General features: G+C 42.8%; 6 protein-coding genes across 11 annotated transcripts; 4 read left to right on the top strand and 2 right to left on the bottom strand.

The window, feature by feature from the left end:
• LOC131878306 (uncharacterized) lies at positions 1-3,202 on the bottom strand. 3 transcript variants are annotated; one of them, XM_059224241.1, is made up of 3 exons: positions 2,771-3,202; positions 712-963; positions 1-465 (listed from the first exon to the last, which is right to left on the bottom strand). In XM_059224241.1, the coding sequence occupies exons 1-3, from the start codon at positions 3,098-3,100 to the stop codon at positions 1-3; spliced, it is 1,047 nt and encodes a 348-aa protein (XP_059080224.1). In that variant the 5' UTR covers positions 3,101-3,202. The 3 variants fall into 3 exon arrangements, with proteins under 3 accessions (XP_059080224.1, XP_059080225.1, XP_059080226.1); XM_059224242.1 differs by lacking the exon at positions 2,771-3,202 and adding an exon at positions 1,357-1,689; XM_059224243.1 differs by lacking the exon at positions 2,771-3,202 and adding an exon at positions 1,025-1,343.
• A 459-nt stretch (positions 3,203-3,661) lies between these two features.
• Positions 3,662-6,538, top strand: LOC131878305 (actin-binding protein WASF2-like). The gene is made up of 7 exons (XM_059224240.1): positions 3,662-4,076; positions 4,161-4,246; positions 4,680-4,897; positions 4,960-5,146; positions 5,224-5,847; positions 5,913-5,990; positions 6,288-6,538. Exons 1-7 carry the CDS (start codon positions 3,902-3,904, stop codon positions 6,459-6,461), a joined length of 1,542 nt encoding a protein of 513 aa, XP_059080223.1. The 5' UTR covers positions 3,662-3,901; the 3' UTR covers positions 6,462-6,538.
• Positions 6,539-6,594: 56 nt separating this feature from the next.
• On the top strand, positions 6,595-7,568 carry LOC131878307 (dehydrodolichyl diphosphate synthase complex subunit nus1-like). Its single transcript, XM_059224245.1, has one exon. The coding sequence runs from the start codon at positions 6,695-6,697 to the stop codon at positions 7,469-7,471; it is 777 nt and encodes a 258-aa protein (XP_059080228.1). The 5' UTR covers positions 6,595-6,694; the 3' UTR covers positions 7,472-7,568.
• LOC131878309 (U6 snRNA-associated Sm-like protein LSm8) lies at positions 7,450-8,047 on the top strand. The gene is made up of 2 exons (XM_059224249.1): positions 7,450-7,756; positions 7,822-8,047. The coding sequence occupies exons 1-2, from the start codon at positions 7,595-7,597 to the stop codon at positions 7,948-7,950; spliced, it is 291 nt and encodes a 96-aa protein (XP_059080232.1). The 5' UTR covers positions 7,450-7,594; the 3' UTR covers positions 7,951-8,047.
• A 3,040-nt stretch (positions 8,048-11,087) lies between these two features.
• Positions 11,088-23,761, top strand: LOC131878300 (adenylate cyclase type 9-like). 2 transcript variants are annotated; one of them, XM_059224234.1, is made up of 10 exons: positions 11,088-12,285; positions 12,752-13,158; positions 14,977-15,269; positions 15,350-15,516; positions 16,095-16,403; positions 19,423-19,553; positions 19,883-20,198; positions 20,273-20,445; positions 20,515-20,797; positions 21,568-23,761. In XM_059224234.1, the coding sequence occupies exons 1-10, from the start codon at positions 11,664-11,666 to the stop codon at positions 23,295-23,297; spliced, it is 4,431 nt and encodes a 1,476-aa protein (XP_059080217.1). In that variant the 5' UTR covers positions 11,088-11,663; the 3' UTR covers positions 23,298-23,761. The 2 variants fall into 2 exon arrangements, with proteins under 2 accessions (XP_059080217.1, XP_059080218.1); XM_059224235.1 differs by having other exon boundaries at positions 11,523-12,285; positions 20,515-20,533.
• LOC131878308 (squidulin-like) lies at positions 16,396-19,045 on the bottom strand. Of its 3 annotated transcripts, none has more exons than XM_059224246.1 (5): positions 18,898-19,043; positions 18,571-18,741; positions 17,625-17,650; positions 17,351-17,538; positions 16,396-16,623 (listed from the first exon to the last, which is right to left on the bottom strand). In XM_059224246.1, the coding sequence occupies exons 1-5, from the start codon at positions 18,952-18,954 to the stop codon at positions 16,448-16,450; spliced, it is 618 nt and encodes a 205-aa protein (XP_059080229.1). In that variant the 5' UTR covers positions 18,955-19,043; the 3' UTR covers positions 16,396-16,447. The 3 variants fall into 3 exon arrangements, with proteins under 3 accessions (XP_059080229.1, XP_059080230.1, XP_059080231.1); XM_059224247.1 differs by having other exon boundaries at positions 18,571-18,747; positions 18,949-18,981; XM_059224248.1 differs by lacking the exon at positions 16,396-16,623 and adding an exon at positions 16,630-16,800 and having other exon boundaries at positions 18,898-19,045.
• Positions 23,762-24,166: the final 405 nt, after the last annotated feature.

The raw sequence follows: 24,166 nt of genomic DNA, 5'->3' as shown, positions 1-24,166 counted from the left end.
TTATTGTTTCTCAATGATGTGCACCGGTTGATAACAGTATCTGCATTGTTGCGAGTATTTAGAGTAATCCGCAGTCGAATGGATCTGCTTCCAATTGGCAAAGAGATGGGAATATTGAAGGGGTCCGTACACTTTGGCGGCATTGAACAATACTTGATCGGGGCCTGTTGGCACGCCCACGAGCGCTCGCCCGCCTTTCTTGGTCACACACCAAGTTCGGGCCATTGTGATTAGATCAGCAAAAGGGTTCAACCCATCCCCGTATCGACCCAATCCACTGTGTTCAATGGAAGAGAAAGTGACCACAGCATCAAATTCGGGCAACTCTCCGGCCAAAAATGCCTTGCCCATTTCCATGGGAGTGATGATGTCGATTTCCGGGACTTCACTGCGTATTTTGACGTACTCGAGAGTGGTCACTTTCTTAGCGCCCACTTCCAGCAACATGGCCTCCAGCCAAGGGGTCTAGGAGAAATTCGATAGATTTATCTTCGACATTCCATATGTTGATAGCAGTATTATTCTCACCTGAGAGCCGATCACCAACACGTGACTTCCAGAGATGTTCATATGGTTTCTTGCATTTTCGGCGAGAATTTTGANTTTCTTAGCGCCCACTTCCAGCAACATGGCCTCCAGCCAAGGGGTCTAGGAGAAATTCGATAGATTTATCTTCGACATTCCATATGTTGATAGCAATATTATTCTCACCTGAGAGCCAATCACCAACACGTGACTTCCAGAGATGTTCAAATGGTTTCTAGCATTTTCGGCGAGAATTTTGACGATAGCGTTCCCATAACTGCCTCTCATTCGATCCTCCCGGAACTGGGTTCGCTCTTTGTCTACATTGTCTTTGGTCCATACTAAAGAGTGGGTTTGACCGTGGGAATCGTCCATATAATTGGAGACCAATTCCACTCTCCCTTGGTATGAGTAATCGTTTTGCATAAACGAAGGAATCTGTCAAAAAAAAGCATCTTTGGTTTGGGATGTCCATAACTTGATGCAATATTTGAACTACCAATGAATTTGAGTTGGTTTCTCTGGCTGGCCCTTGACCGTAGGATTGATCTGGAATGCTTATCAAAAAGCTGTCCAAATCTGACTTGAAAGATGCCATTGGATCAATACCTTCGTGCTACATAGGTACTAACATTTGAGGGGAGCAAATAGAATAATAGACTTATGAAGAAGCCCGAGAAAGAAATTTTGCATCGGTAAAATCAAATAAATTAAGGGTTGAATAGAAATTAGGACACAAAAAAGAAATAAATCAGCACACGCAGCTCCCCATGCACAGAATTATTCCTGGCACGCCTAAAAAATGGCACCTTATCAAAAAAGCTGGCTTACCAAAAGTACAAGGTGGTACAAGCAAATCAGCACACATAAAGGTAGTCTTGACACACCAAAAAGGGAAAGCGGCACGCTAAACGTATAAAATTGGCAAACATAACGCGCATGGCGCAAAGAGTCATACGCAAAGAATAGGTATTCATTTAATGGAAATTTATGAAAATAAGGCTTGAAGAATGTCGTCGACATGATGAAGAGTGAACCTTGAACCTCTGGCGAGTTCACCTGCTCATGCTAACGAGTTTGAAGATAAGCGCGAACACATGAAAAGGCAAAAAAGTTTCAGTTGTTGGCCATTTACACTTTTTGAAATCTGAACTTGAATACACTTCATACCAGGAGAGTGGCGCCCTTGGTCTTGGAATAGGACGATGTCTTTTGCGGTAACGGATTCCAGGTATTCAAGGTATAATTCTGACTCAAAACTATTAAAAGTCAAGATTTTATTCATCGAAGTTTGTTTTCTCGTCAATGATCAAGGGAAACTTTCTTTCCAACCTCCCGTGAACAAATCGTTGTGAAATAAACTTTCTCATTATGGCGGTTAGAGTTTCCTTTCCGTTGTTGAGTCAAGATTATCTGTCTTCATCAAACAAAAACAATGAAGAGTCACTATTTCATGGAAGATATGACATGGTCATAGTTTCAGAGAATGAAAATTTTGTTGTGATCCATACTTGTATGATGAACTAAAACAGCAGTTAGTATGTTCATTCTATAAACCGGACTTTGCCCAAATGTACCTGAATATTCCCCTTGATACATGGTTCTGAACTCCTACATTCAGAACTAGTCATCAAAAATAAGCATCATTTCATACCACTGAAATTCGCGTGCACTTCACGTTATTACATCCCTTGGAATATGAAATATGAATCGCCTTGAGGAACTCAACTCAGTGGGACAACTCAGAATTAGATAATACTTTCCCTCTTTTATAACCATCTTCCTCAAGCATCTCGGTGCACCACTTTCTTCAAAATAATTTTTGAGTGGTTGGTTGGGTTTGGCAATTGCATTCGCCTCATAGTTCAGTGTACTACTTTGTTTTTCAGTGTGTCAATCAAAACAAACTGTGATGTGCCATTTTCTGTTTTTAGCGTGCCGTTATTGATGTCGCTCATAAATTATCTTCAAAATAACACCGAGGATTTCCTAGGACCCAAGATTACGGACATCTAATCCGTGAGTATTCCAACGAAATTGAAGACGCTACATTTGTTTGGAGTGTGGGCGAAGGAATGGAAAATTGCTCTGGTCACATCCGCATAAGTTCGCTATTTTTTTGAGTAATTTGTGGTGGGTTAAATCAGGGACAATAATTACACCGAATTAGATCAATAACAGACGAATAAAAAACCTGAATGAGGCCAATGAGGCTTGAGAAAGATTGAAACGAGCGTGAAATTACCTTTTTCAGGGGTCTGAACAGTTCTGATTCATAATCCGTGATATGAAGATTCTCAAACAATTTTTGACAATCAATAGACTTCTCGATCTGGTCATAGTATTTGCCTTTCCCCACAACCTTCGTGACATCTTCTTCCGTTTGACAAACGTCACCACAAACATTTTTGATTTCTTGGCCACGTTTCTTCAGGAAACTTATAATATCCTCTATATTGATGGACCTGGATTCAAATCTTTTGGCTTTACAATCCCTGTCTTTGTTTATGGCTTCCGCCAACACATTTGATATTCTGAAACAAGTTACCAGGAGGAGGCACACAACGAACTTCATGGTCGGATCTTTTCTACTCCGAATGGAAAATAAACAAGGCAGAATTCATTCTACCTGGTTCTGGCACATGTCCGTCTGCTTTGAGAACCATTCGGTTACAAGCAGTTTTGGAGAACAAACCCTTGGAAAACCTGTCTTTTTTGGATGGTTCAAATATGCATTTCCAGAGGGTATTCACCTGTACTATGTGCATGCAATTTCCTTTGTTTTGGGGAGAGTTCATTTGGGCCCTCTGAAAAACAGACTCCTGGTCCAATAAATTGATACCTTCCAATGGTTACAGTACGTTTTCTTTTGTCTATTGGAATGTTCATATGCTAAGGAGTGTTGATTCCAATGCTTTAGAAAGAGGATCATTCAAATCGAATTATTCTCGTGCATTGATGATTCTTCGCTCTCGGTTTAAGCACAGATATAGGTCAATTGGAAATTTGATACCTTGCATATTGTAATTCGTCCAAATGCCAAGAGAGCTAGAGCATTGGAGTATTTGCCAGTTAAGATTCATGTAGACCAATGCCTGATATGTTCTTGTGTAAAATATACAACAGCATAGCTAGCATCTAGCTGCTGAAGTCTTGAACATTGCGTTTGAGGTGCAAGAGGGAGGAGATTTTGAAGTCTAATCATTAGAGAACTCATGTCCCTCCACTTCCTCCCGAGAGCTTTTATCAGCAGAAAAATGACGCTCAGTATCACCACAGACGAGAATACGTCCATATCATCCCTTCATAGACTGTTTTCCAGCTCATTTCGAGCTTTCGAAGTAATCAAGTGTCAAGGAAGGGGTGCCACGGCATTATGCCTCTGTATTTAAGGCGAATCGAACCCACGTCAGTGGGCAGGAAGCTGGTCCTCCCTGAAAATGTGGAAGTGGATCCTTTGATGGATTCACATGAACAGGCGTGCAATCGGATGCTAGTCAACATCATCCGCCAACTCTCTAGTCTCAGCCACCATTCCAAGACCGTATTTGGTATGGTTGTCCTGGAGATTAATTGGTTGATTAGGGTTTGTGCGGTAATTTAGGATTATGTTTCACCTTGATTATGATTTCCAGGCCCATTGACGGTCGAGGGTGATCTATTGGTTCAGAGAATAGGCTGTCTGACCAAACGAGTGGAGACTATTCAAAAGAAGGTTGAGGTAAGGGAATGTGTGCTCTTTTGAATAATGAAATGTCAGAATTGTCTTTGGTGAAAGACAGTGGGTTTTTACTCCACTTTGATTTAGATTTATAAAGCCGAGATTATAGCCTTACGACCACCATGAAAGGAAATTGTTATTGCTGAATAATTGATAACCTACCGATTTTACCTTTAGGTACAAAAAGTGTTTGCGACGGTAGTCATGTCAGTTGCTGAAGCAAAATTCATATGTGCGTTATTAAAATCCATTTCTTTGGCAACTTTTTTCCAATCTATGCAATTTTAAGAGTAAAAATGAGATATAAAATTTCTTGTAGTCAAAGGATGACAGGATAAATGATCTCGATTACGCTGATTTATGATCATATACTGCAATAAGCCCAATCTCTGCCCATAAGGCCCGTTCTAAAGCATTCACTCTATGTTTTCAGGACACTGAAAAAAATCCTTCGTTTTTGTCGGAGTTCGGGGCCAACAGGCCTGATGACTTGATCAATCACATTCAATTCTCCGGAAAAGAAGAGGCATGGCATTCGGCGGTTACATTAGAAAATAACTTCTTTTCTGCTCAGTCCCGTCCAAAGGCGGTTGAGGATTTGTACAAGCAATGCGAGCCGATTCCGAGACTCTGCGATCTCCAGCATTTTCGGTAGGATTACTCAGTCCAAGAAGAATATCTCACTGATTGCTTCATGATGCTCTCTGCCTTAGGGATGACGCCAAGGATTGCATCAAGTTCTATTCCGATCCAAAGATGTTCTTTGAAGTTTGGTCGCAACAAAAGTTCGAGGAGTTCACCAAAGAGAAAATGGAACGTCAAAGGAACAGGAAAACTCGCAAGGAAGGCTCCAAAATCGGGCGGAGAAACATCAAAATAAGAAAAATTGAGATCAGAGCCGTAAGATTACGCACGATGTGTTTTAAGATGTTCCGACAAAAATCAATTGACAGATTTTCTGGTCCCACCACATACAGGAAGAAATTCGAAGAAAAGAGGCCTTGGCAGGAAATATCACCATCAATGACCCTCCAAAGGATCTTGAGTCCTCCAATCAAGTGCCTGACTATGAAACGGAGCATATTTATGAATCGGTGGACGCGGCAGACGGGAAAATTGCGAAAAAGAGCAAGAAATCAATGAAGAAGAGATCGATAAGAATATCCGAACCCATCGCAATTGACATGGGGTTGAAACAAAATGCAATTCCTATATCTGAAATGGAAGCTTCCAATAGAGAGAGCCTTTTCTTCCCACCTCCTCCGGAAGAACTTTTGAACGAGGATCTTCCCACGCCTAGTCTGGACTTCGTAGACTTGCCTCCTCCTCCACCTGGACTAGACGATGATAGCTTTGAGGAAAATGAACCCATAGCAATTCCAACGGTTCAGAGTCTCGGCATTTCTGACCCAGCGCCCCCGCCTCCTCCGCCGCCGCCTCCTCCACCTTCAGCACCTCTTAATTCTAATTTGAACACGCCCATGGCACCTCCTTTACCAAACGGTTCTTCTTTGAGATTGCCTCCCAGCAATAAGGAAAAATCAGGCTCTTGTCAAAGTTTGCTTTTGCAGCAAATTCAAGAGGGCAAACAATTAAAGAAGGTGGATGAAAAAATAGCATTTTTACTTCTCAAACGTATTTTTATTACAAACTTTATGTGCTATAGGTAATACCTGTATCAACGCCTGTTGATGAGAGAACTGACCTATTGCAACAAATTCGCCAAGGCAAGCAACTTCGCAAGGTACTGCATGTTTCATTCCAACTCATACTTATCAATAACATGTTTTTTCGTCTCCTTTTCTTTAAAGCTTGAAGAATAATTCGAAAATAGTTTCTCAGAAGTTTCGCGTCATTTTGACTTAAACGGAAAATCTTGACCTTAGGCAAAATGCTTAATTTGGTATTTTGGAAGTCATCTTTATATAGTTTGTTAGCTAGTTCATAGAGTTGAGCCGACGAACTAGAACCAAGCTGATCCCTTTTCCCTTTTGCTGGAGTTTAGGTTAACACTGAACTTAAATCATCTGTCTTTTCATAGGTCAAAATTGACGAGGCCAAGGAGAAAAAAGACCCGCAACGGGCTCCGCAGACCGTGGGCGAAATTTTAGCCTTGGTGATTGATCAAAGGTTTGAGGCTTTTCACGCATCCGACGAATCCGATTCAGAATTTGGTGACGCCGATTCTCTCTTTGAAGAGAACGATTTTGACTAAACCAACGATTCAATGTCACTAAAACCGCTTTTAATCATAGATTCATAATTCTACCTTCGAATAAATCACTAGCACTACGAGCCATGACTTTTGCTACTTTATCATGACGTCAGATGTTGCTGTTGTCAGCTGACGAAAAAAACAACGTTGCGGCGTCAGGAAACTATCTGACTATCTGTATATCTGTCCGTGGGTACACAAATATTTCAATGAGTTGCCTCAAAGTTTGATCCATGAAAGCCTTACAAAGCTGCGTGAATACCATCTCCAAGATGATCCTTCCCATGATATTGGCTTTGCTCCACGTTCTCTTCGATTACTGCCTGTTCGCCCACTTAAAATCCAAAGCCGTGCTCAAGCGATTGCGGCGGTTATTTGAGGACAAGAAGACTCTCAGTTATAATGAATTACAATGGCCTAAGTTACCCTCACATTTGGCATTGGTATCTCTGGAGGAGGACGTGTCTTATCTGGATATGGCCCATGTCTTGAATTGGGCCATTGACATTGGTATTCCATGCTTCAGTCTGTTTGACACCCAAGGAACTATCAAAGCCAATCCACGAGAAATTTACCAAGCCTTGGAAGGTCTGTTGAAGGACAAAGGTCTCAAGATCAAGTGGCATTTGAATCGCGAGGGTCAAAGAAACGGTATGAATGGTCTGTCCCAAGGAGCCGATGTTCAAATCGCTCTCTTGGATCAGACTGATGGGCGTACCGATATCGTCCGCACAGCACAAATGTTGGCCGAGAGGTGTGCCCGAGGTGATTTGGCTGTGCAGGATATCAATGAGGATCTTTTGGATTCGTCACTCCAAGCCAATCATGGATTACCCGATCCGGATCTCATGATCCGCTTTGGGAGCTTACAGAGCAATATGGGCTTCCTTCCTTGGCAAACGAGGCTCACCGAGATGCATTCGATTTCAAGTCATCATGGGATTCAACAATCCGAATTGGTCCAAGTTCTACGGGCATTTAGTAAATGTGAACAACGCTTCGGCAAATGAACTCGCATTAAGGCTTAATAAATATATAATTTCTCTGGTTATTATATGATACGTTGTTGCCGGATGTGTTTAAGTCAGTTTGATTGATTTTTTCAGACCCACACCCGAAGAGAATCTATCAAGATGGGATCAGCCTTGGAGAGCTTTGTGAACAGAATGGTCTCCATCATCACGGCTGATGGCCGCAATTTCATTGGAACCCTGAAAGGATTCGATCAAACTATCAATCTCATTTTGGACGACACTCATGAGAGGATTTACTCACCGGCCCAAGGGGTTGAAAGAGTAGGGCTACTAAAAAGTGTTCTGAGACAAAGCTTGCATAAGATAAATACAAAAGTTGATTTTAGGTTGTTCTGGGGCTGCACATCGTGAGAGGAGACAACATTGCTCTTGTTGGTGAATTGGATGAAGATGTGGATTCAAGACTAGATCTTCAAAGTATGAGAGCCGATCCGATCGCCTCCATGATTCATTGATTCAGTGCCCGTAAATGTAATGCGAAGTATTCTAAAAGATATCCAACCGAACTAGAACTTTGGAATACACACAAAAAAAACATTTAAATCTTCGTTACCTTCCCGCCTGTTTTCATTCAAGCTCGATCGTGTCATATTGTTTCGGGCGGCGCTCTCACATGTTCTTTTACTAGGCCTACGCAGGCCCAAATTCGAGAGAGAAGATTGATTTGATGGAGAGGTGACCACGAAAAGCTGACAGACCTATGTTTTCTGCTTAACCTGTTCTTTTCAAAGATATTATCAGAGCATAGAGGTAGACCACATTGTCGAAGGATCCTATCTTCAATTCATGGGCCCACTCAACTCGAGGGAGACAAAATCCAGTCATCCAGTTCTATTCTGAGTCACTTTTGCACTCAAATATAGATATCATATTAATGGACTGATGGTACTTTCAAATTCCTATTCGGCAAAGACAGATCAACTTACGAAGGCATGCATTGAAACGTGGAAGCGCTTCTCGAAATCATTAAGATTATTTAAGTTGCAAGGCAAATTCAACGTTATCTGCTAATGATTGGCGCAGCATTGGATGTAGAAGAGGGATTATTTTCAAAGCCCGTTTCAAAAACATGTTTATCCCGTTAATTGCCACAACATCATTGTCGTTTCCTGCTCTTCACAAATGACTTATATTAGATAAAAGAAGACCGGGACCTTCGAACTATGATTTGATCCCACACCATGTTTGCTACTTCTACGTTCGTACTTGGACACCAAGGCTGACACCCTAAGTAAATTAAGTCGACCTAGATCCAATCCTTATCAGAGAGGACGTTGCTTTTTTGATGTATGAATGTAAATCACCCTGATTGCCCTAATGTCAAGTACCAGCACACTCTGAATTCATCAAAGCCTCGCTTTATAGGTACACACACACACATGCAAGAAGCACAAGGGTCCTCCTTCAGGTTCTCCACCGGCGCTGAAGAAGAATCATAGAACTAAAGAAGTAGTTGTCGAACGAGTATTGGGAGATCATCTTGGAGTCACCGAGATTGAGTAGGTGGAGAGGGAAGAACAAGGCGAAGAAGTAGCAGAAGAAGAGGAGGAGAAGAGGGACACCAAGGAATATCTGGAGAAGAAGAACATTCAACTCCTCCTCCTGCTTTTTTGAACTTGTTGTGTGTAGTTCGCAAGACCATAGAATAACATTCATGCATACTACAGTACTACATACACAAACACAGCTTGAAGCTTGATCGTCAGAGAAGGGCCTTGTCACTCGCATCCCATAGGTGAGTAGCATACATGCTGCATAGGAGAGTGAGCCAGTGAGTCTGTGAGTGACTGAGAGAAGAAGCTAGGAACAGGGTAGAAAACTTGAATTGGATTCCCTCATTGGCGAGTTGGAAGAGCTCTTCAAAGTGTTCTTCATTTCTAACGACGAAGCGGCTGAAATTGGATCCTGGAGCTGCAACCATGGCCAGCACCACCATCGTCCTCGACAATAGGGCACTCGAGGCTCTTCACCAAGAAGTGAGTAAAAATTGGACACCATTCAGACAGAGTCGGAGGGGTATTTTTAGTACATGGTATCATACCAGTACCTTATTTGGTCGACCCTTTAAAGGCATGCAATGGAATAAGTTTGCACACGATCCTATCTCGATCTTGAGAACATACAAGTATCATTGGGTTGCGATGCAAACTCAAAAGTCGAGATCTCGAGATCGCACAAGTAGGTTCGGATTTCCCGCTCTTTGGGTCGTGTCAATACCAAGGGGCCAATGTCTATTGTTTCTTTGATATTGACGACCCTGGTTCCCAGATGTCATTGCATTTTGGAACAATTCTCTTTCAACTGGCTAAATTGGACCTATCGAATGTCAATTATCATCATAAGGTTGGGGTAGTCTGGAATAATAATAAACAAATAGAAGAGCAGTAAAAAGCAATTTGTTTGTTTTGCTTTTGGTTAGAGATTAACGATTGGACCCAAAAAGTTTCGTTTTGTGGCTTTATCCTTGGGGTTTTCCTGGTGCGTACTCTCCAACGACAGTTACATTTGTTGGAACGGTTCAAAAGTCAATAGGAAACACGTCAGCCTACTAAAACCAAATTGAGCACCAAAAATATTTCTATTGTCTATTCCAGACTGAAGTGACAAACTAGAGGCTCATCAGAGAGGAGTCCAGTTTGTCAAATAAATAATTCTGCCAAAAATTGCTACACATCACCTTCTCATTTTTCAAACTGACTCGCCCCTTGAGAGAGCGAGAACGGGAGAATCGGGGAGAGCGTGGATAGAAGAAGAGCGAAAGTGAATGAGAAGACATCGCCACGACTCCCCAGCGCTCTCAGCATTTCCATCTGAAGAAAAGGCTTCTCGATCAGGGACAAAAGAGGGACTGAAGGTCAGACCTTGCTCTCTTTCTCTCTCCCTCTCTTGCCTTCGTCTTCTCCCGTGAGTGCCTGTCAGGGTTGCCGCGTGCTCTCTTGGACGCGTTAAAGGTGCGGCACGGTGGCATGAAGGACAAGGAGGGACCCTGATTGAAGGACCGAGGTGGTTGGGTTGACGTGAAAGGCCTTCTCTTTCTCTCTGTGTTTCTCTTAGTGCTCGCTAGTGCGGTCTTACTGAGGATATCTGTGAATGGAGGCCAACTAGGCATGGCGGCATGGGTGGAGAACCAAAGGAACGGCGGAGGGCTTTGAAGTGGCCTTTCTATTAAGAGGAAGAAGCTATAGAAACAGTTGAGTTTCTCTCCACATTAGTGAAACAAGGCGACTACCTTTGAAGGGGAGGATAGATATCCGAATGAGTCCCCAAACCTTACGGTGGGGGGCTTTGATGAAGTGAGGAACATGCAACTTTGGTTTCTCCTTGGACCCTCTTCCGTTGCAAGCTGTGCCCAAAGGTGGTTGTTATTACTAGTGTTGTTGTGCAAGAGGTCTTATGAAAACCTCCTCGAGCCGCTCCCATCAAGATGATCAAGATTGTGCCAAAGACCTTGGAACATATAATGCCTTGAACTGGTCAAGGGCCTATTTCCGGGAGCATTCCTGCCAATTGCCCTTCAAGTGGCTAGGCAAGAGCGGGCAACGAGGTCTTTTGGACGCGCTAGTGTTTGCGCTTTCGTGATTCAGAGTTTGTCATCAATTAATTTGGCCTTGAGCAAAAACGAGCCTTGGCAATCGGCAATAGGGCGTACATGTATAAACGCAGAGAGTACGTCAATATTGCTGCTGTTCGTGCCGACACCGCCGAGGTCATCTCCGCTACCAACACCAGCAACACCTTCCCTCTATCTTCTTGATATTCTATCTGTTGGGGTTATCTATTTCTCGACAAATTAACCTTGCTCATGGGGATTGGAATAACAGAAGAGGAAGAAGAACTAGAAGACGGGGACAAGGACGAGTATATACAAGAGTCTGACTCATTCATCCCTCCAGTGAATTCGGCTTGTTTAACTTTGAATCCAAGAAGAGAAAGAGAAGGAGCAAGAATCTTCCTAAACACACTCACGCACTACATATTCACCACTTGATCCGATCCTCTTTTTGAAGAACTCGTTTCCGTTCTCTGGGCGCAATTGACATTGACGATAACATTCTAGTGGACGCGGGGCTGAAAATAAAAATGTCCTCCGACTGCCAATAAGTACATCCCGTTTCAAACACAATAACATACTGAAATCAAGGAGAAAGTGGACGAGGGCCCACGTATCATGCACCAGGTCCAATTCCAGACGCAACCGCCCAATTTCCGTCCCAGTAATAATAATCCAAGTGACGATCTGAGGAGCATCAATCCGAAAGCTTGTTTGGAAGCAATCGAGCTCATCCCGGCTACTCCTCAGGAGACGTTTGATCAGTCAGAGGACAATCCGAACATGGCCAATCTAACCAAACACGGCAAGGGCGACGACAATGGGTCGGAGACGGTCCCGTTCACGCCCAATGCCTCCAAGCTACCCCAAATTGTCAAGTCGCCGCTGAATTCCCCCAAGGACCAATCAGGTTTAGGGGCTATTCCAGGCGGACCAATGCAACAACAACAGCAACAACAAAAGCAACAACAACAAAAACATCGGCAAGCCAAAAGAACCTCAACCGTTAGTCATTATTACCGGTCCACCTCGTGTTGGCCGCTCCTCTTTGAGCGCGCCAGTCCCAATTGGTGGCATCCCCAATTCGATTCACGGATCCTTGAGGACCAATACTGGACGTCGACCCTTCCCCGGACAACACGGCGCTTCCAATTCGGCCTGACATACCTGCTGGTCCTGTCCCTCCTTATGGCTGTGTATTTCCCTTGTATGAGGACCAAACACTGGCCCACCTTCTTGGGTAAGCAAGTGTTAACCCCGGATGTTTGATTCTGAATCAACAGTGTCACCAGAATATCTGAAGTTTTTAAGCATGAAAAGGAAAACCACTTGCTTGCAAAGCAAGATGAAATTGAGCAGGGTGACTAAGTTTGCGTTTCCATTCCACCAACATGGAGTAATATGTCCTGAGCTTGATTAAGGAAGGAATTTAGTACCTTTGTTTGCTTGAGGTGTGATTTTTAGATGCCAAACTTAAGTTGACAGATGCAAAAGTGAAGTATCATCATAATTCGAGGAGAGCAAACTTTACTTGGGAAAATGTGAATTGTAAAAGAGGCGAAATGTCAAAAGAAAACTACAGTGATCAACGTTATCACATGTGCCGTCATACCGTATAAAAATGTCGAATTTAATCTCACCTTCCATGACGGCCCCCCAAAATATACTTAAAAAAACCACTGACGATCCTCCTCCTTCATTTCCAGGTCTGAGTCTCGCCACTTGCTGTCTCGTAGTATTCGTCCTATTCCTGTCCACTTCACCCATGTTTGCAAAACACACTTTCAAGATCTCCATAGCCCTGAGTTTCCTGGTGTGTGCCATTTCCATCTTGGCCACAACCAACGTGAAAAGTAGCAACTCGCCGGAGAATGATATTTCTCCGGCCGGACTCTACGCCCTCTACTTAGCCATAATGCTCCTGTTGTACACAGCCGTACCATTGCCATTGTACGGGATTGTCCTTATCGGGGTCACCTACTCCGTTCTCTTTGAAACGTTCCTGTGTTACAAATTACCCGAGAGGACGGCCTCTGATGCAACGCTCGTGGTCAATATCCTCCTTCATATATGCATCCATGTGATAGGCACCCATTCGCTAATAACTAACCAGGTAAGGCGGGTACATTGTTCAAGAAAAAAACCTTGAATGGAGGGGTAATCGAAAATGACCTAAAACGCCTGCCACGTGGAAAGAGGGGCTCAGGAGGAGAATCAATAGCTTTCATTTGAAACATTCCATTGCGTTCTTTATAAAATAAGACGTGTGTAGATATAAAGCAAGATTCACATTTAGCTCCCAACTCATTTCAACGTTCAAATTTGAAGTTGAAGTTTTTATTCAAAACGTAATTCATAATCAATTAGCTGAACGTTAATTCAATGAGAAAAAAAACCACTTTGGTATTTCAAGTTCTCCATAGTGCTCAGCTTAGATGGCTCTTATGGTTCTAGCTTAATCAGTTCATCCAACAGAAATTGAAAGCACCTATTTATGGTAGTAAAACCCATGGGGCTGAATAGGAGGAAGAATTAACCCATTTTTATTCACCGACACTTCCTTGTTCCATCAATGAGAGGTATTTTGCCTAATTTCCAGTCAAAAAGTTGTGGCTTTGACACCTCTCTCACGCTCTCAGACAGGCACGACATGATTGGATGAAAGAAAAAAAAAGCATCAAAAGGCAAATCTTGTATTGCTGAGGCAGATGTCGACCGACCCTATCAATATTGAATTCAAATACACTCAACTGAATTTTTGATCATTTTATTACCTTTACGTTGTTTAGTAGTGCTGGGGCGAGTCCGGACTCGAGTCCGAGTGCACTCGAGTCTATTACTCCATTCTGGAGAAATTGGCCGGACTCGAGGCTATTAAAAAGGACTCGAGTCCGGACTCGTGTCTTTTAGAAAGGATTCGAGTCCGGACTCGTCAAGCAAATTTGTTCATTTTTCTCATAATTTCGCAAGACAAGTCTTTTTGCTAGAACTGACTATAGTAAAAGACTCGAGTCTTTTGCCGGACTCGCTTCAGCACTATTGTTTAGTCTACTCAAACGTAAAGTTGATTTACGCCTAAAATATGGCACTCAGTCCCTCTTCAACGGAGTACGTCTACTTGAGTAGCACACGACATGTCGGTTACGTCGTTTCTATCTCAAAGGTCGCTCTACCGAGCCAAGTACGTATATACCTTTACCAGAATCGAGGGTTTCGACATGAAAAATGACGAAAACAGCAGAGTTCTTGTTGACAATTTTTCACCCCGAAAAGAAATGAAAAAATAATTTATTTGATGATGTTCAAGATTAACAAGGATTTATCTGATATTACTGATTCTTGTCAGAGGAAAAAAAATAATCTAGATATGTACATCAAATGATTACAAATGTATGAAAAGTTGTGCATTTTTGACCAAAACTTGCATTTCGTTAGTAGGTGTTTCTATCAAGATATCCTACAAAGGCGATTAACAAACAGTGTGAATGGTCGAGCTCTAACTGTGTTCAACTCTTGTGATTAGACCCATCCAAAAAGTCGAAATGTTCACTTAATGTGAAAATTCCTTTAATTCAATGGGTTGATTATTTTTCTCCTGAAAGATTAATGAAAGGTTGAAATGCTCTAAATCCTGTAATTTTTCCACGAGCGTTTGTAGCCGCTATAAGAGAAGTAATCCCCTGTACTATTTTTGTCGAAAGTGGAGAACCTCAGTGCCTGAAAATAAGAAATTTGCAATAACTCGTCATGGCCTTTCCTTAATCACCAAAAAACCTGTCAAGTCTGACCAAACGCTTGCCTTATTCACGAATAGTCTATCCTAGAAAGCCAATTCTCTTTATTTCGCATTTTTTACCCGTTTATAAAATGTTCAATTTCTAATTCACCGTTCCGACCAAGATTCTATCCTCATGTTTATGACTTTTTTTAGGTCCGAATGAGGGACACGTTCATGAAGGTAGGCCAATCTCTCATGGTCAAAAAGCAATTGGTCACTGAGAAGGGACTCAAAGAGAAGATGATCCACTCGGTGATGCCCCCTCAAGTTGCCGATTGGCTCATGCGTGAAGGCCACACTGAGGATGTTGATGACCTTGAGGATGACCTGGACATCTCGGAAAGCGGTTCCATGGTTCGGAAGATCTCGTCTCCCCGCTCGTCGAACCAGGGCGATATTCGGACCATTTTTAGACCCTTCAACATGAACGCCATGGAAAACGTCAGGTAAGGCCAACCAACTTGTGTAGGCTCATGGAAAAATCAAGTGTAAATTCATCTCTTTCAATGTTCTTAATGTTTTCCAGTATTCTCTTTGCTGATATTGTGGGCTTCACCAAGATGAGCTCCAATAAGACTGCCTCACAGCTCGTTGGTCTACTCAATGACCTTTTTGGTCGGTTTGATTTCCTTTGCAATAAGTGCGGATGCGAGAAAATTTCCACCCTCGGAGACTGCTACTATTGCGTATCAGGTAGGTTAAAAACATATCGACCTTGATTACGAAAAGGTCTCGATCCTCTTAGCTTTTTTCTCTGTTTCTATTCAATTTCCAAAGACCCTTGAAAATCCATCTTCCGTGTCAAATATAGTCCACCGATCGCACTTGATCTTATTTTCTCACAAATAGTTTTGGCTGCACCCTAGTAGAAGTTTAGAGGAGGCTGTGCCAAGAGTAACATCATTGTTTTCAGAAAATGAAGGACTTGGCTTGTGGAAACCTTTCCTCGTCAAGAGTGGCATAGCCCCCCACAAACTAGGCCCATAGTCAAAAGGATATTATTAGGAGATAGGCCTTCTTGTCATCATGACCTTACCACATTTGCCTCCAGGCGATCCCAGTGGCGACAAATGTGCTCTCTAAATAGACTCGAAGACCCTCACTTAAGCATCAAGAAAAGCCTCACAGTACAGTGAATGAGCCTACAAGGGGTAGTGGCACCCACCCCCCAAGAGAGCTTCATATTCTGTTTGATGAGAAGCCACTTTTTGTGCGGGAGATTTCAAATGGCTCACCGCCAAACCTCATTCATGTTTTCCTTTGTGACCCAGGCTGTCCTGAACCCAAGCCCAATCATGCCTTGAATTGTGTGGAAATGGGTTTGGCCATGATATCGGCCATCAAGGACTTTGATGAGGATTGTCACGAGTCCGTGAATATGCGGGTGGGCATCCATACGGGCACCGTCCTCTGTGGAATCGTGGGCAAGCGACGTTTCAAATTTGACGTGTGGTCTAATGATGTGAGTTTGGCCAACAAAATGGAGTCCACGGGCAAGCCGGGCATGGTTCACATCTCGGAGAAAACCTACGAGTTCCTCAAAGAGGAATACTTTGTTCAAGAAGGAGAACCCGTCAAAGGTAAGATGTTTGTTGACTTTTATTGTTTATTGTTCAGTGTACCATTATTTGGCCATGTTGTCGTACACTCTAGCGATAATCATCTTGAACTCTTGTTCCGAAACCTTTCCATTTCCGTCCAAGTCCAATTGCTGGAACTCTCGTCGAAGACTTTTTAGGTTGCAGGCCTTTGAATTGGAATTGAGAGACTCATTCATGGTCCATTCATGGCGGATGAATTCTAATTGAGTGGGTAGAGCAAAACCAAAACGAGTTAAAGGTCATTCAAGTTCCATGTAAGCGCATATCCACGGCATTTGTACTCTAGCAGGTACTTATTAATAGACCATAACGTCAGGAGAGGGCTAATTTCGGCAATCCATGAATGGTACAGATTAAAAGGATGCTAAGCGAGGAACTGAAATAAACATTCTGGTGGAATTATCACCTTGTATTGTACCCTCCCTCGAGATTTCTAATTCGTATTGTTGAATTTAGCAAGCTGGTAAACACGAACTAACTGGTTTTGTTTGAACATTGTATGGGCAACTCTTTTTTCGGCTGATTATCATACTTCAATTTGAATTTTAAATATAATAACGAGCCTAAAAATGACCGTGGATGGCTTGTAGTCTGGAAATTAAGTCCGTACGCAATACGTTATGCAATACTACGTTCTTTGCTAAATCTGCATTTACAAGGCTTTGGTCATTTGACAATTAACGAATGTTCTCTTGCTGTCATTGTTTTGCTCTCAAGGCAAAGCTAAAAGTTTCTGACTTTGTTTTAAACTGGTTGGTAACTTTTCATCCTGAAGAAATAAATTTTCAAATTCGTTACAAAATGGATGCTCCATATCAATTAGAAAAAAAATCGAAGTCTGCTAATCAAGAGACAACCTTTTTTGACTGCCTTTTGTCTATTACCCTTTCAAGAACCTTTCCATTCATTGGCATTGTTCTTCTTACCTGCGAATGTGATTTGGCCATTCTGATCCACGTCCGCCGCTCGGAATCTCTCCATCATTTGTCGGACAAACCTCTCCTTGGGATCCGAACCGTATCCTGTTGTCAAATCTGAGACGGGATCAGTCAGACTCATCTCGATTTTGATTTTTTCCACGATGGCCTTGAAGTCTTCCAATCCTTTGCTCGTGCTAAAGAATAGATCGAACACCCTCTCTTCATTTTGGTGGCCATTGTTCCGAGCCTCTTTGATAGACGTTGTTAGCGGAAAGCTTACCTGATGTGATAGAGCTTCCTCATAACCTGAAAGACGAACAGAGAGAGGCCTTTGTTCAACCGATCTCGATTCTTTGACGACTGTTTTCGGTTCAATAATTTTGAATGACAAAACAAGTTTCTCGCCGATCCGTGGAGGGTGATTCCCACTTTTTGGCCGTGTTTAATCCAGATCAGGTGTCGCACAATGGATGTGGAGATCGGAGACCCCAATTGATACACTACCAAATCCAGGGAGTGACAAATGCTCGAATGTCGGGGATCGGGATTATATTCCCAATTACGACTTGATGGGCCTTGAAAGACAAACTTGAGGGATTACTCTGTAGGCTTATGGGGATGTAATTGGACTCGCTTATAATACGAAATGGCATGCTTGGTTGCCGTGTGTCCACATCCAATGCAATTTGTCCGTCTATTCTATGCCACTTTGTTCTGACAGGACCAATATTAGGGATCCGGGTGTGGGCGGAGGTACATTTCAATAATCACTACAACAGCATCAGTTCCATATACACTAAGCCCCAAATCAATTTCTGGATGAGACTGTCTGTATCTTTGAGCTATCTGAATTTAAACACTAGGCTGTTGTCTTACCAGTTTGTTCAAGACGCAATATCAAACTGAGTCAAACAACAGTCCCAATCTTCTCGTTTAAATTCAGCGTCGAATTAGATTATGAAAATGAAGCTTGGCAAGAAAAAAAATGTTCAGCCGAGTGAATGTCTGTGCTATTTTCAGTAGATATTTGGTAGCTTGAGCATTACGAGTTCTCGAAAATGGAATTATTTTAACCATGAGATACCTCTTCTACGTACGGTATAGCAATGTTCATTGAGGGATTCCCAGGAGTATTTTTATGTTCAGTAAGTAGTTGGGACTTATTTGGATTCTATTTGGTAGTTGGTTCGGAGTAGAGGGCTCTAGTTCGAAGGGAAAGGCCTTACTTGTAAGAACTCCTGCCTCGTAATCTTGCCATCATGATTGATGTCAAGCATTTGGAACTCGGATCTTAACTCTGCAAGATCCATGGTCCAGAATTCGTCCAGGATATCTTGACTGCGTCCTTGAAATCTGACAAACTCGTTCCAATCGATGGAGCCGCTCCCGTCAGAATCTGTGTCCAATATGAAGGAAGTCATTTGTATGATGAAGGTTGCGTTTGATTGTCACAGCCTTGAAGGTCCGAGAATAGAAATTGTCCACTTCGTGAAACGTAGAGGGACATTACTGAGCAAAGAAATCGTCCTTTTCGTCTGGACAAATGACTTCCCCAAAGATTTGTAAAGCGTGGCCAGAAGGTCCAAGAAGTCAGACTCACTCACTGTCATGATAAGAACGTAATCGATTTGGAACTGAGGGTGATGATGATGATGATGATGATGAAGATGACGATGGTGACGATGCTTTGGCCAAATGATTGCTTATCATACGAACATTCCACAGCAATATGCTGATAAACAATAAATGCAGTCCATGTGAGTCAGACAGAGCGAGAGAGGTTGTTTTTGATTTTAAAGACATCAATTTATTTGCCTTATGTTAAAAAGACCGTCAAACACGTATCCGGTTAGAAAATGTTCCATGTAATGGCCTTTGATGGAAAATTAATTAAGATCTTGTACATTATGTCATCAAAGCTGTTGGTCTTTGCGTGCACCAGATTGGATAAAAGCCAGACACGAACGATATTGGCCAGGGCTGTCCAATATTGGGCTCAGCAACCTCTTAACGCAATCTTTTGTACCTTAAACTGTATTCCATTCAAATCATACATCGGCCTTTCTTCTTACTTCCAGATATGAAAACCTACTTTATCACTGGCCGAGCGTCGCCCAATTTCGTCCCTTTGGATACACGAATGGCTCGTAGGACCTCAAGCACCCCGGCTACCTTCCTCTTGCCAGCAATAACGCAGACAGATGCCACGGTGAGGAAAAAAGAGTCCCTTTAAAAAGAAAAGTTAAATGGAGCCCCTTGTCAAAAGGACAAGTAAAAAAAAAGATCCTTGTTTTGGTGTACTTGACGAATTTTCAGAAACTTGACACTTTCGCTTAGCAATACAATTCTTCCCTGGAAGCAAGTATAATTCCTTACCTAATGAGAGCCGGGAGAAAATGGAATGATAATAGCACATAATAATTCAAAAAGAAGAGTTGGAGCTGCCTGAAGTATCAAGAAATATGCTTTTCTTAATAAATCAGATGGCATTAGTTTTTTGTTTGTAATAGCAAAATGTGATGTCTGTCTTTTTTGCAGGGAAATGTTGTGACTCAATCAATGCCCTCCTTACCGGGTCATGGTCCAGGGTCGGCCAATTCCAACCGATCCGGTCGTGGACTGGCCAGCATCCCCTCGCTCTCGGGTACCGGTCAGCCTTCGGTCAATTCTGGGCATGCACCAATCTCGGTGTCAGTAGACAATGGTAAGAGCGTTTGGGAAGGCCACCGATCCAGCCTCAAGCGTCTGAGCTTCAAAAGTGGTCGGAAAATGCTTTCTCAAATGACCACCAGCCGGTCTGCAGATCATGCCAACTCACCCAGAGTTAATAGTCCTACCGTAACTATAAAAGAACGTAAGGCAACTCTTTTTGTTAATTGGTAGATCTTCATGTTGTTTGACCCCCGTGTTAATTTTTGACACTTTTAGCGGCAGCTATCGTCACTTATGTGAGCTACTCCCCCATTGGGATCACCAAGACCACCGCCGTCACAACCACCATGGCCAATCAGCATTTTGTCAAGAATAATAACTCTGGCTCGAATGACATTCCCGGAAACGGAACTGAAGCATCCACTCCCGGCGCCCAGGCCAATTCCGAGGTAAACAATATTAGCTAGATATTGATTGGACGAGGGATTTGGGTAAAGCTATTTCATTCTCCTTTTCAGGGATCCTTCGCTGAAAATGGTCAGTATCTTAATCGCCGGATATCTCCGTTGACAATTTCTCTCACAGAGCAGTTACAACCCTCCCCACTGTCATCTTCTCCCCCGCAAAGTGCAGGGTTATTGTCCTTTACCTCGCCCCTCTTGAGTGAAGGGTGGCCAAGCTCGTCCACACCCAAAAGTGCTGGGTGGCAGCCTGAAGAACCTCCTCAGTTCCCTCATCCACTAGCCCTTCAAACCCGCCGTCGCTCACTTAGCGTTCCGGCAATGGCTTTACGTTCAAGTAGTAAGAATAGTACTTTTACGTCCGACTAAACACTTCTGAGCTACTAAAAATTAAACATCACAACCACTTCTTGTGCATCTCACTCAAAGCCTGTTCTAAACCTACCTTTTACTTCTTGTTTCCCACTACTACCCAACACCAGCTCCGACGTTTGTGATCAGCTTCCAAGATCTATAAAAAGCAATGGTTGATGGATAACTAGACTCACACCCCTGGATTGGTTTTAATGTAATGATGTATCTTTAATACTGAAAAGCACAAGTCCGCCAACCCTACTACCAACGGACATTCTTGAAAATGACAACGCTGTTTGCACTCACTCTTTTACCCTTGTTTCAGAATGCTTTTCTGCAAGAACTGTGCTTTTGCTGTTGCAGTTTCAACTCTCTTTTACAATCTGAACAAAAATTCAATTCAGTTAAACACAATTAAGAACGTTCATTTTAAAACCACTAATTGAAGTATTTCTAATCCAAAGACAATAATTTGGAATTGCAAAAGTTTCGATTGGCTTTTCTATCCAAATAAGAAAAAACGAGAGGTGTTCGATTTGTTAGTGGGTACCAATACCCTTACTGCTCTGTAGGTCACCCACGTGACTTATGTATTTATGTACGACGTAAGTCAACGCTTCCCGAATACGTGAGCCCGGATATTGTAAATAAGACAGATCTCGAGTTTGTCCGAAGACATTCTCAACCCGAATTAGAGTGCATGAGCTCATGTACGTAGACAATTGGTCATATCCCCATCCTTTTCATTCGTTCCAGGTGTCCTGGCCAGCGCAACAGATGGTCGAGAATTACTTAGCAGCGCTGGATTATCCATCCACGGTTCCTCATCGGACAATGAAGGTCATTCAGGTTTGGGCCGGGAAGGGGGATCCAAACTGCATAGTGCGCAAAGCATGGCCTCTCTCCGTCACCAATCCGACCAAGCCATGATGTTGTGCGTTCGTGAGGATGGAGGCCACCATTCATATTTTTCCCGGCCTCCATTGAAGTCATTTTCGTTATGTTTTGAAGACCCGCATATGGAGCGGGATTACAGGCGCACGGCGTGGAAACCCAATCGATTCATCCGCGACGGAGAGCACCGAACCCTGGCCTCGGCCACTTTCAACGCATTCTTCGACATTCTCGTCTCGGGGGTGCTCCTCTTAACGGTGGCCATTGCATGCTTCCTACATTACCCATTCAATGTGATCTGGCTCCTCTACTTCATCGCATCCGCCCTGTATCACTTGGCCGTCGTCGTCATGTGCTTTAAGCACCTCTGGCATACAAGCAAACGAAGGACCACACTCAGTCGAATCTACAGTTGGTGCCGAGGCTGGTATGCGTCCCACGTGTTCGGACTCATTCTCCTGGCTCTTCCAATTTTGTCAGTGTTTGCGAATTTTAATTGCTCGTTTTTAGATGGGAAGGGTGAGAGGGAGCTCTATCTGCAGCTTTTCTTCTTCGGAGTGATTCATTTCAGCAATTTAACCGCATTGAACAATTGGGTGAAGAGCTCCTTGGCTTCCCTTCTGGCATTACTCTTTATCCTGCTCTCCTCACCCTTAGTCTGCCCTTGTGAGAATCCGGGCAATAGGGCAGCTTCCGTCAACCTGGAGAACTCAACTACGTCTTTTGTGGTGACTGACGGGTTCCAACTAATCAAATGTGACCATCTTCACTCTACCCTATTCATGGAGACCATTGTCTGTCTGATCTATCTGATAGCCTTAGTTTGGCTTCTCAATCGTGAATTTGAGATCAGCTACCGCTTGAGCTTCCATTGCTCGTTACTCTCGGCCAAAGATCGCAAGGCCATTCAAAATCTCAAGAACCAAGCAGATTGGCTTCTGCATAACATCATCCCCAAGTATGTGTCAGATCAATTAAAGAAAACCATGCAAGAGTACTCTGAGAACCACTTGGATATTGGAGTGATCTTTGCGAGCTTGGTCAATTTCAACGAGCTCTATGACGAATCTTACATGGGTGGCAAGGAGTATCTACGGGTCCTCAACGAGCTCATCAGTGATTTTGACGAGATCCTAGACAGACATGAGTTCAGAAATGTGGAGAAGATCAAAACGATCGGATCAACGTTCATGGCTGCTTCTGGAGTGAACCCGTACATCCGCAAGGAGAATACTCACAATTACCAACACTTGCATGAGCTTATGGAATTCGTGTTGGAATTGCAAAACTCGGTGAATGAGTTCAACCAATCCCTCATTGAGTTCGATCTCATTCTTCGGATTGGATTCAATTTTGGAGACATCACGGCCGGAGTCATTGGTACCACCAAATTGTACTATGACATTTGGGGCGATGCCGTGAATATTGCCTCCCGGATGGAGAGCACTGGTGTTGAAGGTCGTATTCAAGTCTCTGAGAAAAGCATGGAGATCCTCAAGGAATGGTACGACTTTGAAAAGCGGGGGTCCATCTTCGTTAAAGGCAAGGATAATATGACTACGTATCTCTTGATTGGTCGGAAGCCGAATTAAGCAAACTCAAGAATCCTGACCATTACTGCAGGAACCTGCGCAGCCGATCAACTCAATGCATAATAGTAGGAATGATTAAGCCTATTGTTATGAGCAATTTTGTCTGGAGAGGTAACTCCATCTGTGACGGCATTCCCTGTTGGATCATCATTTCCTTTCCCTTCGAAAGAAAGCTACATTGGAGACATCAAAAAAGTTTGGACTTTTGTATGGTTGTCATTGTTTGTGGAAAATATGCCAATCATCGTCACCGTTTATGGCCACTTGTATGCCTGTCTACCCATGTGAATTGCTATCGTCGTCACTATCATCATCATCATCCCTTGTACCTGTTTACAAAATTGAGCAAACAAACAAGCAAAAGGAACCAAATCTTGTCATAATAACAATAATAAAGATAATAATAATGATCTGCATCCAATACATGGTCAAATGCAAACAATAAACGGACTGGCAAAAATGGATACGTCTTTTTCGCTTGTATTATCTACTATTTCCTTTCCAATGGAAAATCGACACAAATAGCCCAGTCGAATGTCTTGATGAGACATTTATATTACTTCTAAAATTAAGTGCAAAGCTGCGTTACCATGATCAATGGAAGATTAGTTACTACACTATTTTGGATTATAAATTGCTCGCTACGAGCAGAAACCAATTATAATTGAGAGACCATAAATGCAATGAGAAAGCTGGGTATTTATGAGCAAAGAGAGCTTGACATGCCTTCTTAGAGTAAAAGACTCCCTTCCCTCCTGCGCCATCTCTTTGAAGAGATTCCGAGATTTATAGATGCGATTTCCGGGTTAGATAATCGTATTGCTTGTTTAGGCTTCTCTAAATGACATTTAGCGAATGACTAAGACTAC

Source organism: Tigriopus californicus, chromosome 3, assembly GCF_007210705.1.
Source record: "Tigriopus californicus strain San Diego chromosome 3, Tcal_SD_v2.1, whole genome shotgun sequence".
In the NCBI taxonomy this organism is placed as follows: domain Eukaryota; kingdom Metazoa; phylum Arthropoda; class Copepoda; order Harpacticoida; family Harpacticidae; genus Tigriopus; species Tigriopus californicus.
The sequence above is the reverse complement of the archived record's forward strand: the minus strand, read 5'-3'. Positions and strand labels throughout refer to the sequence as shown.

Bases quoted from the DNA above. Each gene is read 5' to 3' on its own strand.
- LOC131878307 (XM_059224245.1), top strand. From the start codon at position 6,695: ATGAAAGCCTTACAAAGCTGCGTGAATACCATCTCCAAGATGATCCTT.
- LOC131878300 (XM_059224234.1), top strand. From the start codon at position 11,664: ATGCACCAGGTCCAATTCCAGACGCAACCGCCCAATTTCCGTCCCAGT. The intron at 13,159-14,976 runs GTAAGGCGGGTA...GACTTTTTTTAG, and splicing joins ATTCGCTAATAACTAACCAG to GTCCGAATGAGGGACACGTT. The intron at 15,270-15,349 runs GTAAGGCCAACC...AATGTTTTCCAG, and splicing joins AACGCCATGGAAAACGTCAG to TATTCTCTTTGCTGATATTG.
- LOC131878308 (XM_059224246.1), bottom strand. From the start codon at position 18,954: ATGACAGTGAGTGAGTCTGACTTCTTGGACCTTCTGGCCACGCTTTAC. The intron at 17,651-18,570 runs GTAAGGCCTTTC...TTCGTCTTTCAG, and splicing joins CGAGGCAGGAGTTCTTACAA to GTTATGAGGAAGCTCTATCA. The intron at 17,539-17,624 runs GTAAGCTTTCCG...TCTATTCTTTAG, and splicing joins AGGAAGCTCTATCACATCAG to CACGAGCAAAGGATTGGAAG.
- LOC131878305 (XM_059224240.1), top strand. From the start codon at position 3,902: ATGCCTCTGTATTTAAGGCGAATCGAACCCACGTCAGTGGGCAGGAAG. The intron at 5,147-5,223 runs GTAAGATTACGC...CACCACATACAG, and splicing joins GAAAAATTGAGATCAGAGCC to GAAGAAATTCGAAGAAAAGA. The intron at 5,991-6,287 runs GTACTGCATGTT...GTCTTTTCATAG, and splicing joins AAGGCAAGCAACTTCGCAAG to GTCAAAATTGACGAGGCCAA.
- LOC131878309 (XM_059224249.1), top strand. From the start codon at position 7,595: ATGGGATCAGCCTTGGAGAGCTTTGTGAACAGAATGGTCTCCATCATC. The intron at 7,757-7,821 runs GTAGGGCTACTA...AGTTGATTTTAG, and splicing joins CGGCCCAAGGGGTTGAAAGA to GTTGTTCTGGGGCTGCACAT.
- LOC131878306 (XM_059224241.1), bottom strand. From the start codon at position 3,100: ATGAAGTTCGTTGTGTGCCTCCTCCTGGTAACTTGTTTCAGAATATCA. The intron at 964-2,770 runs GTAATTTCACGC...TTTTTTTGACAG, and splicing joins TGTTCAGACCCCTGAAAAAG to ATTCCTTCGTTTATGCAAAA. The intron at 466-711 runs GTGAGAATAATA...AATTTCTCCTAG, and splicing joins TGTTGGTGATTGGCTCTCAG to ACCCCTTGGCTGGAGGCCAT.